General features: G+C 48.1%; 6 protein-coding genes across 6 annotated transcripts; 2 read left to right on the plus strand and 4 right to left on the minus strand.

Annotated features, from left to right (window-relative positions):
- Positions 1 to 50: 50 nt before the first annotated feature.
- On the minus strand, positions 51 to 2354 carry dbp7 (putative ATP-dependent RNA helicase; the record flags this gene model as incomplete). Its single annotated transcript, XM_056895233.1, has 1 exon — positions 51 to 2354. The coding sequence occupies one exon, from the start codon at positions 2352 to 2354 to the stop codon at positions 51 to 53; it is 2304 nt and encodes a 767-aa protein (XP_056754981.1).
- Positions 2355 to 2667: 313 nt separating this feature from the next.
- On the minus strand, positions 2668 to 3839 carry N7537_004177 (pantoate--beta-alanine ligase PAN6; the record flags this gene model as incomplete). The annotated part of the gene is made up of 2 exons (XM_056895234.1): positions 2668 to 3749; positions 3803 to 3839. 2 exons carry the CDS (start codon positions 3837 to 3839, stop codon positions 2668 to 2670), a joined length of 1119 nt encoding a protein of 372 aa, XP_056754982.1.
- A 326-nt stretch (positions 3840 to 4165) lies between these two features.
- N7537_004178 (lysophospholipid acyltransferase family protein) lies at positions 4166 to 6890 on the plus strand (the record flags this gene model as incomplete). Its single annotated transcript, XM_056895235.1, has 6 exons — positions 4166 to 4724; positions 4784 to 5002; positions 5057 to 5312; positions 5375 to 6362; positions 6420 to 6676; positions 6731 to 6890. The coding sequence occupies 6 exons, from the start codon at positions 4166 to 4168 to the stop codon at positions 6888 to 6890; spliced, it is 2439 nt and encodes an 812-aa protein (XP_056754983.1).
- An 813-nt stretch (positions 6891 to 7703) lies between these two features.
- N7537_004179 (uncharacterized protein) lies at positions 7704 to 8449 on the minus strand (the record flags this gene model as incomplete). The annotated part of the gene is made up of 4 exons (XM_056895236.1): positions 7704 to 7804; positions 7860 to 7987; positions 8042 to 8206; positions 8259 to 8449. The coding sequence occupies 4 exons, from the start codon at positions 8447 to 8449 to the stop codon at positions 7704 to 7706; spliced, it is 585 nt and encodes a 194-aa protein (XP_056754984.1).
- A 1393-nt stretch (positions 8450 to 9842) lies between these two features.
- manF (putative endo-1,4-beta-mannosidase) lies at positions 9843 to 11164 on the plus strand (the record flags this gene model as incomplete). Its single annotated transcript, XM_056895237.1, has 3 exons — positions 9843 to 10641; positions 10697 to 10825; positions 10878 to 11164. 3 exons carry the CDS (start codon positions 9843 to 9845, stop codon positions 11162 to 11164), a joined length of 1215 nt encoding a protein of 404 aa, XP_056754985.1.
- A 1252-nt stretch (positions 11165 to 12416) lies between these two features.
- N7537_004181 (uncharacterized protein) lies at positions 12417 to 14099 on the minus strand (the record flags this gene model as incomplete). Its single annotated transcript, XM_056895238.1, has 3 exons — positions 12417 to 12449; positions 12502 to 13969; positions 14044 to 14099. The coding sequence occupies 3 exons, from the start codon at positions 14097 to 14099 to the stop codon at positions 12417 to 12419; spliced, it is 1557 nt and encodes a 518-aa protein (XP_056754986.1).
- Between the last annotated feature and the right edge of the window lie 69 nt (positions 14100 to 14168).

Below are 14168 nucleotides of genomic sequence, written 5' to 3' on the forward strand. Positions count from 1 at the left end.
AAAACAACCATGCGACCATGCTTTTTTGAAGGAGTCTACAGAGCAATAGATCAAGCCAAGTTGAACTCGTTGGCTCCAGACATATGCTCCCTCATCTTGGCTCTCATCTTGCGAGCAGCCTCGTCCGTAACATTTGTGGCAGATGGAGCCTCCTCAGCTTTTCTCTTGTTGCCTGCAACACCGTTTCGCGCTGCCTTGAAATCCTTCTTGGTGTCCTCTTGTCCAGGTCGCAGACCAGGGACGTTGATTTTGCCTGGTCGGTCGCGCAGGGCGAAGCTCTTCGCAAGATGACCCAAGTGGAGTTCCTTAATGTCGAACATGCTCCGTTCAGCTGAGGTATGGGTTGCGTAGGCTCGGACATGAGACTGGAACGCCCGTCGAGCCATTTCCAAATACTCTGGGTTATCAAGTGCCCAACGCTCCACGTCTATCTGCCAATCGGTTGTCTTCTCCTCCCAGTTCTTCTTTTTGTTGTCGTTGCCGCCAAAGCCACGCTTGAGAATCTCGTTTGCATCAGTGCGGGTAAGCGCTTTTCCTCCATCGCGGTAGCCGCGCTTTAGGATTTCGACATAGTTTTCCTCGCAGCCAGGCTGGAGGAAGATGAGGGCACGGCCGTCTCGTCCCACACGGGCAGTACGACCAATACGATGGGTGTGGTCATCAGAGCTGAAGGCCGGATCATATTCGACAACCAAGTCCACGTTCGGCAAATCCAGGCCACGCGAAGCCACATCAGTACAGATCATGACACAGGCCTCGGTACTGCGAGAGAAGGAGCCGAGGGTAGCGGTTCGAACATTCTGGGGAAGAGAGCCGTGCAGTCGATGCAAGAGGACCGGATTCGTCGGGGTCGAAAAGGCTCTACCAGGAGCAATAGTGCCGTGGGCTGACAGTTTTTTCTTTTCTTCGTCTTTTTCATCTTTTTCGTCTTTCTCATCCTTTCCATCCTTTTCTTCTTCGTCGCTCTTCCTTTGTTGCTCGCGGTCTTGATTCCTTGAGAATAGCTCGAAATGGAAATCGACCACGTCGGCGCAAGACATGAAAACAATCGCCTTCATCACTGATCCCTTCCGCATGAACGTCCTCTTCAAGTAGGCTGTTAATGAGACTAGGCGTAGTTTAGCTGGAACAATCGCGTACGATTGCTTGAGCTGAGCGGGGACGCGGAATGACTCTTCCTCCTCCTTATTTGACTTCTCATCATCCTCGTCGGACGGGTCGGCCTTAATGTGTACCGCATCCTTCAAACTGATTTCTCCCAACTTTTGGACATTCATCTTCAGCGTAGCAGAGCACAGAATTGTCGTCCTGCGTGTAGGCACACCGGGAACGCGACTCGGCCGTTGTCTAGCATCAAGTTTCTTGACAATGCCTTGCAATTCCTCCTCGAAGCCCATGTCCATCAAGCGATCACCTTCGTCAAGCACGAGCCACCGCACATTGCTGACGTCCAACGCTTCCGTATTGTCAAGATGGTCTACCAATCGACCGGGTGTTGCGACAAGAATGTTTAATCCTTTTCTCAGTCGTGCCTTCTCTGACTTTTTCTTCTCTCCACCAATTACCGTTCCACACACAATCCAGTTCGCGCAGCGCAGGATGTTCTCCAACACGACAGATATCTGCTTGCACAGTTCACGGGTGGGTGCCAAAATAATAGCAAACAATCCACTGTCTCGGTGGACTTGGGTATCGGTATGTTCGTTCTTCGCTTTGGAGAGATCCATAATCCGCTGCACCAGCGGCAGAAGATAAGCCAGAGTCTTTCCGGAACCAGTTTCGGCCTGGATGAAAGCATCGCTTTCCTCCTTAAGCAATTGTGTAATTGAGCTTGTCTGGATAGCCGTCGGCGCCTTGAGCTCGAGCTTCGTCAGCAGATGCGCCGCGAGATTAGGAGACAGGCCCAGATTCGTAAAGGTATCCAGCCCGTCGATCAGCGGCGCATTAGTCGGTTTCGCATCTTCTGCATCTCTCTCCTCCTTGGGTTCTTCGGGATTGCGCGCTTCGGGGTTGCTACTAAAGAGCGAGGAAATGAACTGGCGGGGGTCCCGTGGATGTTGCTGTGGTCGTCGATCACCACCAGAGCGCGGGGCGCTAGGGCGATTGAACGAGTCTGTGTCTTCAGTCCTTTGTCTTTTCACGGGCCGTGTACCGAGTTGAATCTGGTTCGGGTTCTTGGATGCCGCATTGCGCGCAGCTGCTTCTCCATCTCGGGGTTCTTTCTCGGATACTCGGTGGGCTGAGCGCTTCTTTGCGGTCAGTCGGTCTCGCCATGTGCCTCCTTTGAACTTCGCTTCAGGTTTGATGACACTGTCACCAATACTAAAGTTCATAAGCATTCCGTCGTCCGCCATTTTGAAAGATGGTGATCCCCGGTGAAAATGGAGGGGAGTTGTGAAAGTTTTTGTTGGACCGGCGATCCAAAAGCTTTCGAGACTTTTTTTCGGCGCCAAGACTTCCAGGCTCTCAGGCAAATTTTCTCCGCCCTAAGGATTTGCCCTACTTTGTTTACATTGAACTGGAAACGTAAATTGAGAGATATAGTTGAATATTTGACGTCTATCTTGCTTTTGGAGAATGTTTTTGAGGTATGTATGTAAATGGCTTGCTTGCAAACCGTGCTATGCTAAAGTGTTAGATGTTCATTACTGCGTATTTGATATGGTATCAAGCACGAGGACCGAAAATGAGGTTGTCAATCAGTCGCACAGGGACCTTGCCATCTCCCAAGCCACAGTCTTCGCCTGGTTTGGACTCTTCCAGCGGTGCCATCTTGAATGCGGTACTCAGAACGGCGCCCTTAGCTGGGTCGACGACTTCCAGCTCGTCAAGGGTGTCAGGATCGGCGAGAGAAATGTAGTCAACCTCGTAAAGTGCTCTCTCGGATGGCGAGAGGGATTGTTGTGCAGATAGGACAGAATCCGTTACCTCACGAGCAGCCCCAATGATATCTACCCGGCTGTTCTTGCCGCCCAGATATGCTTCTTCGGCGGCTTTCAGCGCTTTGTAGATAGTGAGGCCGATAGTTCGTCTCCGGTCGCCCAGGTAGACGTTCCGCGAGCTCAGTGCCAGCCCGTCATGTTCACGCGTAGTTTCAATTATTCGCAATTCGGTGCCAACGTGGAAATCCTCTATCATACGCTTGATTACCACGGTTTGCTGCACATCCTTCTGGCCAAAGTACACACGATCGGGGGTTGTGATGTTGAAGAGCTTCATGCAAACTGTCGCCACGCCCCGAAAGAATACCGGACGCGAACCGCCCTCCAGTTTAGTGGATAGAGGGGTAATTGTGACAAACGAGCCGTATCCATCAACCTCTGATGAAGGGGGTAGACCGGGGTACATGACCTTTGAGGTCGGTGCGAAAATGGCAGTGATGCGCCCGGCACTTGCACTATTTTCTCCCAACCGCTCGAGCTCCTCATTCAGTTTTGCCAATTTCTCAACATCCGTATCCCAGGTGCGGGGATAGCTGGACAAATCTTCCGTGACTCCGAATTGTGTGGGATTGACGAAAATGCTGACGAAAATGTCTGTATTCTCGCGAGCAGCTTGTCGAATTAGAGAGAGATGACCCTCATGGAGTGCACCCATGGTAGGGACAAAGCCTACACTCCGGTCATTCTGCAATAATTGGCGCCGGAGCCCCCGGATTGAAGGAACATCGCGGAAGACTTGAAAGCTAGATGGTTGGCGAACAGATTGCGAAGCCGCGGTCGCGTCGGCAAAGAGGGATGACGCCGTCGCTGGGATAAAGTGAGCTTATCTGGAGCTAGAAATTTCCACAAAAGAGACATACTCGAAAACGACCTCACTCCATTGACCAAGCGAGACATCTTGTCTAAAGATGATGGATAAGCTCAATGCAAGATGCACGTCAACATCTGAGGAACGTGGGATGAGAGCTCCGGGCACAGCTCAGCCAAGAACACGTGACCTGCCTCGGCCCATTCCTGGGGAAATCCGAAAAACATCCGGGGGGCGATCTACCGTTTGGTTGGCGCTTGAGAGCTTGGAGGGTGTTCAAGCTATGATTCGGTCCCGCACCTCCTCGCTTTTGAGCTTCCCATCAAATTCCTCTTCTCCTTTTCTTCCATGGACCTAGCCTTGTTTTCGTGAGCTGACCCGAAGTATAATCATTCTCGCCCTGCCCCCTTCTAAAATGCCGTCTCGCAAGTCGGCTATTGCCGATGACCACTCGGCACCAGATCTGGAAATTATCAACTCACAGTTGACAATCCACCCGTCAGGCTTCACTGGAGGTCCGGAAACCCAAGATGAACAAATCACCGAACGCAACCTTGTCCGTCATATGGCGCGATTTCGAGAGAACCCCTTCGACTTTCTCCGCGAAGTGAGCCTCTACATGTCCGGCACGGGCTGGCGTGCATATGACGAACCTATCGGCCAACCGATCTTCTATTCAGGCTTCTCCGAAAGGATGAAGACCTCCATATTGGGCAGCCTGCTTCTACAAAATAAGATCACTGAATTAGCGAATGGTCGACTCGTGGTCGAAGAGAAGGAAGGATTGCTGGCAATCAATGAAGGTATAACACTGGACGACAAACGGGCCCGTCGCCGGGCTGAGATTGAAGGTAATCTTCGGGAAGTTGTGGATACAATGATGGAAAACATGATTTGCAAGATGGAAAGCAAAACTTTTATTCGGAGTGCTTATTATATGTGCACACAGCTCTTGACTCGCGCGTACCATCAAGGTAAACTTCCTCTGCTATACTTCTATCACGAGTCGATGCTAAACGATACTTCACCTTAGGCATCCACGTATCTAGCGAAGAAGTCTTACGTTTAAGATCTGTAGCCGAAACTGCTGCCAAGAAGAAGCAGTCGATTGTTTTCCTGCCTTGTCACAAGTCCCATGTGGACTATGTCTCCCTGCAGCTTATCTGTTACCGTCTCGGAATTTCTTTGCCAGTCATCGTCGCGGGTGACAATCTCAATATCCCGTTGCTGGGCGCCTTCTTACAACATGCAGGTCGGTTGCAAGTCTATCTCTTATTAGCTTTTAGCTATTACTGACCTTGTGTAGGCGCTATGTGGATTCGACGCAGCTTTGGAAACGATCCCTTGTACAATACTGTCGTGCAAGCTTATATCGATACTCTCCTTCAACAAGGCTTCAACTTTCAATGCTTCATTGAAGGCGGTCGGTCCAGAACTGGAAAACTGCTTTCACCTAAGTTTGGAATATTGAGTTTCATTATGGACAGTATACTATCAGGTCGAGTTGAAGACCTCATCATCTGTCCCGTCAGCACTCAATACGACAAGGTCATTGAGACTGAGTATGACACCCCGCTGGCACTCTAACCCTTTCGATGAACACTGGCATTGACCCATTCTCTAGGTCATATATCAGCGAGCTTCTTGGCCAACCGAAAGCAAAGGAGAACTTGGCTGATTTCATTTCTTCATCCTCGGTTTTGTCCCTAAAGCTAGGCCGGGTGGATGTTCGTTTCCACGAGCCTTGGAGTCTTCGAGATTTCATTGGCCAGCAGCTTACGCGACTAGATCGCCCCAGAACCGATATCAATAACAAACTTAGCTATACTGATCGAGGACGCATTCTAAGAACATTCGGTTATCGGGTTCTGTCCGATATCAACGACGTGTCTGTGATGATGCCAACCGCCCTTGTGGGAACGGTGCTCTTGACTTTACGCGGTCGGGGAGTCGGAAAGGCTGAATTAGTACGCCGATTGGACTGGCTCTGCGACCGGGTGCGAGCCAAAGGTGGCAGGGTCGCACATTTCTATCACTCGCCAACGGAGACAGTTGTCGACCGTGCGCTAGAAGTCCTAGGACCCAAACTCGTCGGTGTGGTTTCAGGTCTAGTCGAGCCAACATACTATGCGGTGGATCGTTTCCAACTTTCCTTTTACCGGAACATGCTCATTCACCTTTTTATCACTGAAGCGCTGGTGTCGGTGGCTATGTACACAAAGATCAAGCAAGGTGGCGGACCTGCCAATCAAAGAATTACCTATGAGGATTTAAAGAAACAGGTCTCATTTCTATCTCAGCTTTTCCGCGGTGAATTCATTTTCCCGCCTGAGGGCTTGGCTCACAACTTTGATAAAACTTTGCGTGGGCTGGAGAAGGATGATGTGATCAAAATCACCCGTGACGAGTCTGAGACACCAGTTTACGTTGAATTGAGCGAGTCAGAGCGACTATGCGGTCGCGAGAACTATGACTTCTACTGCTTCCTTATCTGGCCTTTCATCGAGGCGTCTTGGCTTGGCTCGGTGTCCCTTCTTGGGCTGACGCCGCCTCTCGATGGACCGAAGGAAGTTTGGATCGACTCTAAGAAAGCACAAGATAGTGCTCAGGTTGTGAGTTTTTCTTCCCCCGGCCGATACCGACCATTTCATTAATATTCACATACGCAGCTCGGTAAAACGTTATACCACCAAGGTGACCTCTCCTACTTCGAGGCTGTCAACAAAGAGACCCTCAAGAATTCTTACCAACGATTTGAAGAAGAGGGGATTATCCTGGTTGCGAAGAACAAAGGATCGCGTGCCGGTCCATCTCTCAGGCTGGCTCCTGAATGGGCACCCCGGCGTGACGAGAATACTGGGAAGGTTATGGCTGGTGGTCGACTGTGGGACTTTGTTGAATTGATTGCACAGTCCCGTCGCGAGGGGTGAGTCCATTCTAATCACACCATTTCCGCCAGTATACGACTAACCTTTCACAGCAAAAACCGTCGGGATGGTGCAACTGTTTCCTCGCGCGTTCTTACCATGTCTGATCTTGTTGGGCGAAAGCTGTTCCAAAATGCCGCGGCTCCGGTGCCTGCCGATGTATCGTCCCGGCAAATGCGCCGGAATGCAATTGGAACTGAGGCAAAGCTCTAGTCATTCCCTTTTGATACCCATTTACGCACATTGTACAGGCTGCTTTTACATCTACCTCATCTTACATAGTGTCAGATCTATAGTTTTAATGTACATATTTTCGCAAACATATCCTCGGTGTATGAGATGAGGATATCGTACCGATCAGACTCATCTAACCAGAGCCCTCAAGCGGAAGAGTACATCAAATTTCAACCTATATGTTACAAGTGGAGGCGGAGTTCGTTAACTATATATATCAGCACTTCTTCCGAATATTCGATTCCTTCTTTTCCTTTTAATCCTATATTCCTTTATATATACATATACATTTGATCCTATTTTCTTTATCTTTCTTTCTTCTGTCGCCTATCATTGGTTTAATGATGAATCCAATACTGTAGAGCCTCGCTACTAGATATAGAAAACTATATTCTTCGTGCACAAGTGTCATGCGCTCCTATTATTATGGAATCTACAATACTGACTGTTGAATATTTTGCTCATGTCACAATGTGGTCAACTTTCAACTTGAGAATCCGATGAGAAAGCCCCCCCATTGGGTGCCATAAAGACGGAGAAGACATATATCGGTACCAAGAATAACATTTGATAACTACATAGTTTTCTATTTATACACTCTAAGTAGGCCATTCTCCGCGCCAAATCCACCCTCATATAGCGTTGTGGTGTTGTTCGATCACAAAAGAACTAGGTAACAGCCATATTACTTACAATTTTGGATGGGTCAACGCAACCAGATTCAGATCCATCATGCGAGCGAAGACTGTAGATAGAATCCAAAGGTGCGGAGGGCTCAAATCCGCATCTTGCCTAGATGGCGACAACGCTAACCCAGAAGCGAGTATCGTCCGTCTTGTAGGACTCATTGCTGTCGATCTGCTTCTGAATCCACTGGACAGCCGACTTGTAGTCTGCGAAGGGGTCAGCGTCGCTATCACAATTGTAGCCATATCTTTGAAAACTCACTCTGGATATCCTGGGTGTAAGGGTTTTCCAGTCCACTAGCACCGTTACGGTGGCCAGCAAACCACTTGTCGTAGCCGTAGTGGTTCTGGCAGTCCCAGCGGGAGGCGACGTCGGCATGCACATTGGAGCTTTCGGAAGGTAAGTTGTCATTCAAATCATTATATCATCTAGGGTTTTCTCACTTGAGAACCGCTCCATCATTCCACTGCGACTCGGACTTTCCAACAAAGCCGTAGCGCGAGGCACAGACGCGGAGCAGACCCCAGTTCTGCTTGAACAGACCAAAATTCGATGCGTCGTAGGTCTTGGCGTCACCATAGGGATAGTGGCCGGTGTTCATATCCGCACTATGATTGACTGTCAATATTATATAGTGGTATGCTATGGTTGAAATCTTACATCTCAAGCATGGCAATGGCAATATCAAGAGTGTTGCCACCAGCATCGAGAATCGCCTTCTTGCGCCATCCGAGGCCAGGGACAGAGTAGTGACCACGATCATCTCGCTTGGCGAGCGCATCGTTGGGGATCGGGGTGGCCAGCACCGTAGCCGCGAAGAAAGCAGCAACACACGAAAGGGAGAACTTCATCTTGAACTGGAAGATGGTAATGTAAATGAGAGAAGTAAAGAACGTGAGAAGCAAAGAATGAGTTAAAAAAAAAAGAATGAGAGACTGATCGCTTGAATGAAGTATCCAAAAACGAGGCTAGGTCGAGAGGTTTTATACTCGCGAAGCTCGATATAATTTATTGAACCTGAGTATAACTCCAAGCCCGGAAAGTGAGACTTTTTTTGATTACACGAATTGCTCAATTTCCACATTGTTGTTGCTCGCCTTGAGGGTCAGCATCGAGGGTCAGCATCGTGGGGTTTCTTCGGCATTGATACCACCCAATGCCACCCAATATGGCCGTGATATTCTACAGCAATCAGACCATTTCCCTCCTTATCTGTGGCCAAATCGAGATTTTTAACCATGTGGCTTTCTTGACTAGTGTGATTACTCTACCACTCCCCATAATCTTAAAATATAAGTGTCTATTTGAGACAATACCTGATATCCGACCAGCCCGATTAAATTATAGAACGTTGTCTGATTCTAGATTGGAATTTAAACAGCCGGTGGGGTCTCTCGCACCAAAGTTCGGTGTTTGACTTCACGAGGATGTCTCAAACCCTATATCCACTCCTTAAAAATCTCAAGAGGCTGGAAATCAATATTGTTCTCTACGTACAATGTTATGAAGGATATTTTAAAAAAAAAAATCTTCAGAATAATGCACCCCGCATTCCGCAACGCCTTCAACGCCTTGAGCGGTAATCCGGGGGAATTTCTTGCCGTACGGAGGGTCCGCATTCCTTTTCATGCGCTGACAGGGGTCCCGGGAGTCAGGAATTCAGTTAACGACTTCAAAGATTGACCGTTGAGGTTTAGATCTGTGATTTTCACGTTCAAAACTCCCGTTTAAGCTTCCGGTTCATTTCGATTTACGCCCCGTTAGACGGAAATTACCCGATCCGGCACGGGTGTGTGTTTAGAATCTCAGGAGCTCCGCCTTCATCGACCCGAGTAGGGTTGAAGTGGGTTTGACTGTTTAAATTAATTTCCTTCAAGGACTAACACTAGCTAGTACGAATCCATCTACAGTGGGGCGGGATTCATAGAACAATGTCAGCGCATAAGTTGAAACCCCCGATAATCCCGGGCCATAACTGTCGATCTATACTTCGTATATTGAATATTGCATGTGCTATTCGATACTCCGTATTCTTTTCGACAAGTTGTCACAATGATTCTCGTTTGAAAAATTATTGACCTAGAGTTTCAAGGGGGCCTTGTGAACCTTGAGTAGAGATCAACGAAAGGATAGTCTCCGTCTGGAGATATAAAGGAGCTCGCAATGCCTTCAATTCCAGTCATATCCAGATCAACAACATTCTCTACAACCTTTTCACTCCTCGTCACTCTTTTGTAACACAGAATGCGTTCCGTGTCTTCCCTTGCTATTCTATCTGCGGTAGGAGCAGCTTCAGCGCTTAGCTCGGCCGCAGGAACAACTTTCTCGACTGCTGTTTCTATAACCGGACAGCCTACACCTACCGTGTCTCCAGCTTCGTCTACAATTTCATCCACCCCTCTAGGCACTCCTCGCGCCACTGGCACCGGCTCTTTTGCCAAGGTGGATGGTAGCAAGTTCAACATTGACGGCGAGACCAAGTACTTCGCTGGAACGAACTCGTACTGGCTGCCATTCCAGACCAACGATGCGGATGTTGACTCCGTCTTCAAAAACCTGAAGGAGTCCGGTCTCAAGATTCTCCGAGTTTGGGGTTTCAACGATGTGAACACCGCCCCGGAGGCTGGGACTGTCTACTTCCAGCTCCACGACAAGGCCAAAGGTACTACTACTATCAACACCGGTGCTGACGGTCTGAAGCGTCTTGATTACGTTGTCTCCGCTGCCGAGAAATACGGCATCAAGCTTATCATTCCTTTTGTGAATTATTGGGATGATTATGGTGGCATGGATGCCTACGTCAATGCCTATGGTGGCAGCAAGACGGAATGGTACACCAATGCGAAGATCCAGAGTGTGTACCAGGCGTACATCAAGGCCGTTGTCTCTCGCTACAAGACTTCCTCTGCTGTCTTTGCATGGGAGTTGGCTAATGAGCCTCGCTGCTCGGGCTGCAAGACCGACATCATCGCCAACTGGGTAGCTAAGACTTCCGCCTACATCAAGTCCCTCGATTCTAACCACATGGTTACTACCGGTGAAGGTTCGTGTCCTCAATATGTACAAAACCGTTAATATGTTCTAACCCAGTGATATAGAGGGCATGGGCCTAACTGTCGGATCGGATGGCTCTTACCCTTACGGTACCTCCGAAGGCAGCGACTTCGCCAAGAACCTTGCCGCCCCGGATATTGACTTTGGAGTGTACCACCTCTACGTGGCCGACTGTAAGAATTGCCTCTGAGAATCCTAAACACACAGCACACTAACCCATCCTAGGGGGTATCAAGGATAACTCCTGGGGCAATGAGTGGATCGAGGCCCATGCCAAGATCTGCGATAAGGCTGGAAAGCCTTGCCTGTTCGAGGAATATGGCATCAAGAACGACCACTGCTCCGCCTCGGTGAAGTGGCAGAAGACTGCCCTGACTACCAACGCTGCTGATCTCTTCTGGCAATATGGCCAGAAGCTGTCTTCCGGTCCCTCTCCCGATGACGAATACACCATCTACTATGGCACTGACGACTGGAAGTGCGCTGTCGCTGACCATGTTAGCCAGATTTAAGAGGTGAGATGTCTGAAATTCTGAATGCTGTGCTGGGGGATGGATCTGCGCGGGTATCAGTTGGACTCTTCAATCTCTGGTTTCGTTCATTGCCAAATAGCTTCATTCAACTCATTTAGGGGATGCATGCCGCTGGCGATGCATTGCTCCCCTTTGTGATATAGCTTACCAGAATGGAATACATAACCGTGCCGAAATGGATGAACAAGTAAATTATGATAGGGTTACAGATAGATATAAAACTGGTGTTACCCTCTATTTGGTTTATAGTAAGCCTTATATAGAAGACCAGAGTTTTCGATTTCTTAATAAAATTTAGAAGTCGTCTAAAAGATATATCTTCCTATAGGGAATCATTTAGGGTGCTTTCTGTTCCCCGGCAAAGTTGCGTTAGAGTATGGTTGTGTTGGAGATAAGGCCAGTAGGACTACTGTAAAGATAGGTGTGCACTGGAAATCTCTGAATTGCGCAAGGAGAGGAAGAGAACTATCTAGTATGCGCTGAGACTTGTCGAATACCAAGTCCAAATACATATAGAAACCAGGGTATTATACAGTTAGTCATCGAGGTCCGCATAGATTGTTGAAATAGCTGGTTTTGTCATTTTAGTTAGAGTTGTCAACATCGGGCATCTATACCATCATCACAAACTAATAAGGACTCCGTTACCCCAAGGTGGAGAAAGGAGTAACTAAAAGCCAATTATTTATATTTATATTCCTATTACAACGTAATCATGTCATTGGCCAGCTGTTACTCGTTTCTCTACCTTGGGGTAACGGACTCTCCAGTCGTCGAAAAAAGAGCGGTGGCTGTAGAAAAGAATTATCCTGCTTAACACTTGATACTTTTTTTTCCTCTTCTCGTATTTGGTTAGGCCATGCCATGCAGATTGATACTCCCGGTCGAAAGGGCCAGCAAGTATAATGCACAAAACCGGACTAGTACATAGGCATAGTACCCACTGGTCCGTTTCAGTCAAGAAGTTTGCGGCATTTGATTAGAGAGTCTAGGCTTCCTCTAAGTCTTCCTAGACTCTCTATCTCTTGTCTTGCTGGTAAGTACGGCTGAGCGGACGGGAAGCCCTGTTTTCAACGGTCGGATGTACTAGAATCGGTATCGAAATGAATTATCAAGAGAAGTCTTCACCCAAGCTTCTTCCTCATGAGCCTCAGTCCGAATACTGTGTGTTTCTCCCTTTTTTGCTTCTTTTTAAGTCTCTGAATTAACAAGTTCGATTGGGCGACTGGTTCTAGACTCGGATCTTTTCTAATTCAAACAAGATCTATGCCACTCCGTTAGTGATAGATGATGTTTTTCCTTCATGATGAACTTACCTTCTCAATATAACGCACCCCAACGAGAATACCATCCTCATCCTCAAATTCACTTTCGTCTTTGAAAAGCGGACTGCTGGGGTCAAGGCATGTTAAACATGCGATAACCGTATCCGTATAAATCCTACCCATTTGCTGGGGTAGATAGGATTTGGCCAAGTTGATCAACACAGATTTGATCTCCACTGCCGCTTTCCGCTTGTTCTTCGCAGCTAACATATCCGCGATTGGAAGTCTTGCGCTGGGAATTTTTTGATCGTCCGAGTAATTTACAAATGAGCTCCCCAGCCCGAGTTCAAGTAAACAAACCCCGGTGCTGTAAATATCATGACGCATGTCGTAGATTTCTTCAGGGTGAAGGCCCTGTCGTGCGGGATGCCGATACAAATTCTTTTCCCAGAGATTATCGCCTGCCATGTTAGTTCGCTGCTCATTGAAACGGAAGCGCTCAAATCCAACTAGTAGCGGTGTTTCCAGAGCACCCGCAGCCGAGGGGAGTATGATGATGTTCTCTGGCGAGATGCTTTTGTGTACGATCCGAGAAGCATGGAGAAAGACAACAGATCGAGCCAGTGATGTGCCTATATGCAATCGTTCATTAAGAGAGTAGGCTTCGGTGGTCACAAGCAAAGACCGAAGGCTACAGGGACGATCGAATGTCAACTCTTCTGGTATGCTGAAGATAATGCGAAAGTAGGCTTGATCTTTCGCAACGATGACACCTTGACAAGGCAGCAATGAAGAAAATGCAGGATCGGCCTTTGACAGGATTGTAGCTAGATCTCGGATGTCCTTTTTGATAGCTTTGAATTCGGCATTTTCACGTATCGTGTGTTTGTCGATTATCACAACCATGCCATTTGGTGCCAATCCGGTTGAGGCGGTAGTTAATGGGATTTCTTCTATATCGGTGATCGTATAATTTTCATCAAGAAAAATTGATGTGGAGGAATCATGAGATGGTATTTTGCTTTTTTCGTGGGCTTCACGGAGCTCTCGAATAGGGGTTATGGACTTGACACCACTCTGTTCTTTCTTCGCCAGCTGTTCTTGAATGACCGGTAGAGAAATACGGGATAGCAAGATCCAGGAGGGGTCAAACTGTCGATTCCAACGTCCAAGTTGCTCGATAACACGCTCTAGAGATCTCTTTCCACGAGCCACATATTTGAGTCGCTTGATTTGCCCCTGCTTTGCAACGAGATTCTCGATTTTCGACGTGCTATCGGGTTCCCAAAAGAGATTGTCCAATGTGTGTACTGCGCTTTCTAGAATTTCCTGCAGCGTTTGCAGGACATAATTTTGATGGACTTGGAGACGTTCGTCTAGCCCATGCCATATCTCGCGTAGGGTGGTGACTTGATCCTCAATCTTCAGCCAATAGCCCTCAATGTAGATAATAGCATTTGCGACTTCGCGTTCGGCTTCTCTATACGCCTGGCAGCGCGAGTAAAGAACCTTCCCACATCTATTTAACAGGTCAGTCGGAACAAACGTTTCAAGTATGGGCCTTTGAGACTTTGCTCGAGGATGGAGACATACTTAATGCAAAGATCCACCATGGAACAAGCAGCAAATGCGAGAGAAACAGGCTCCATTGCTCCTTTATGGGCTTCGAGATGAAGAAAGTTCAACCCAGCAGGCAAACGAATTCAAAGCTAATCGCG

This window comes from Penicillium hordei (genome assembly GCF_028827395.1).
Source record: "Penicillium hordei strain IBT 12815 chromosome Unknown utg000002l_segment0_segment0, whole genome shotgun sequence".
NCBI classification, from domain to species: domain Eukaryota; kingdom Fungi; phylum Ascomycota; class Eurotiomycetes; order Eurotiales; family Aspergillaceae; genus Penicillium; species Penicillium hordei.